This window comes from Pteropus vampyrus, unplaced genomic scaffold (genome assembly GCF_000151845.1).
Source record: "Pteropus vampyrus isolate Shadow unplaced genomic scaffold, Pvam_2.0 Scaffold100, whole genome shotgun sequence".
Taxonomy (NCBI): domain Eukaryota; kingdom Metazoa; phylum Chordata; class Mammalia; order Chiroptera; family Pteropodidae; genus Pteropus; species Pteropus vampyrus.
Genome location: NW_011888881.1, coordinates 1,671,798 through 1,673,481, shown reverse-complemented (window position 1 = coordinate 1,673,481; position 1,684 = coordinate 1,671,798). Strand labels below are relative to the sequence as shown.

Sequence of the window (1,684 nt, the reverse complement as noted above, 5' to 3'; positions counted from 1 at the left end):
TCTTACAGCAGATCAGAGGAAAACTCAACATCCATCACACAGTAGGACGGCTCCTTAATTTGATACGAAAATTAGAAGGTAAATTCCTCCTGCCGTCACCACTGAGTCCTGCCTTTCCGCAAACACCGTAACAGACATTTAAGGTAAAGCTAATTTCTTTCGTTTTGGACAGTCCTGCATGTACGAAAGAGAAGACACGTCCATTCCGCTAATGCTCTGAGAACCACAGAGCTTCATAAAGTTGCCTAAGCCTTTGTGTGTCTTAACGCTTCCGGCTTTACATACCACGTGTCACAACAGCCGCGTCTCGGTCACTCTTGTTAGGGGCAGGGTTGGAAGGTAAGACGTGGGAAGAGCAGGATGCGTGAGCAAAACAGAAAGATTATCCTCAACCCAGATTAGCATTTAAAAAAAAATCTACTCTCTCAGCAACTTTCAAATACACGGCACAATGTCGTTACGGACAGTCCCCGTGCGGCCCGTACGTCCCCAGGACGGCGTGAGCTTCTGACGCTCTCCCCACACCGTGGTCGAAGTCCCTGTGCTGTACTGAGAGGCGGTAACTGCCGTTACCTTTTCTTGTCTCTACGCAGGGAAAGGAGGCAGAGGCAACATTAAAGCGGAAGGAAAAGCAAGGTGACTGAGCACGACCCTGAGCCTCTAACTGCCCGACGGTGACAGGTACGGGCGGACGGGGGAGTGCGTCCGCCTCGAACGGGGAAAGCTCCGGGCCGCCACTTACCTCTGCTGCTAAGTAATGCCCTGTGGCAAGATGCTTGAAGCGGAAGAGGCTGTTCCAATACCCCGCTCCTCCCCGACACGGGTCGTGTTGGACGACCTGGAAGAGAGGGGACGGTCAACAGGAGGAAGTGTGGCCGCAGCAGGACAGCAGCGAACCTGAGACATCACGCAGAGCTCGGCGTTCAGGAGGGATGTTCACGAGCTGAAAAAACACATCAATCTCTTCCACAAACCTATGGCGAGCACCGTATGTAACGTCAAAACTTCGACATGGGGAAGCTGTTTCTCCAAAGAGTCTCCCCGTTGATGTAAGATGGTAGTAAAAAAAAATGCCATGGTTTTCGGACTATTAGCCTTAATCATAATGAAGAAGATTCTGAAATTCATCCACAAAAGGCACGTCAAATAAAAAGAAATTTCACGGAAAACCGTCGAAGTATTCTACGCCTGGAAGTCACGGGCTGATACACACACAGGCCCGTGCTCTGCAGCTGAAGCTCCCAGAGCCTGGGCCAGCGCACCATACAATAAACGTAGCTCCGGCTTCTGGCCACGATGGATTAACTGGCACCAGTGGCTGGTGCCATAAACAGTTGGTCACCGCACCAAAACAACGAACTTGTCACAGACAACTAGGAAACTGGACAAGTACGTGAAATGACTAGGACGCTGAACGGCGGGCGGTGCCCAGTGCTGGCCTCTGGGCAACCGGAAACGAGGCGGCTCCGTGACTGTTCCGACTTTCTCCTGAAGGTCCTCTCGGGATGGTGGCATTGGGAAGGAGAACACACGCGCGGACACTGGTCCCACTGAGTTCAGGAGATGTATCGGAATTTAGGGAGACTGAGGTGGCTGAAATACGCGGGAGCAGAACACAGAGTGACCCAGACAGAAAGCCCCAGAAATCTATACGGGGGTGTCCTTGAGTCTCTGGCTGGACACC

At 52.1% G+C, this 1,684-nt stretch overlaps 1 protein-coding gene across 1 annotated transcript in view; it reads right to left on the bottom strand.

The window, feature by feature from the left end:
• The window catches only part of ITPR1 (inositol 1,4,5-trisphosphate receptor type 1), a 197,026-nt gene that overhangs the window by 178,428 nt on the left and 16,914 nt on the right, over positions 1–1,684 (bottom strand). The window contains exon 7 of the mRNA XM_023533300.1: positions 743–838. Coding sequence (XP_023389068.1) covers positions 743–838 — 96 coding nt within the window. The remainder of the gene's footprint in view (positions 1–742; positions 839–1,684) is intronic.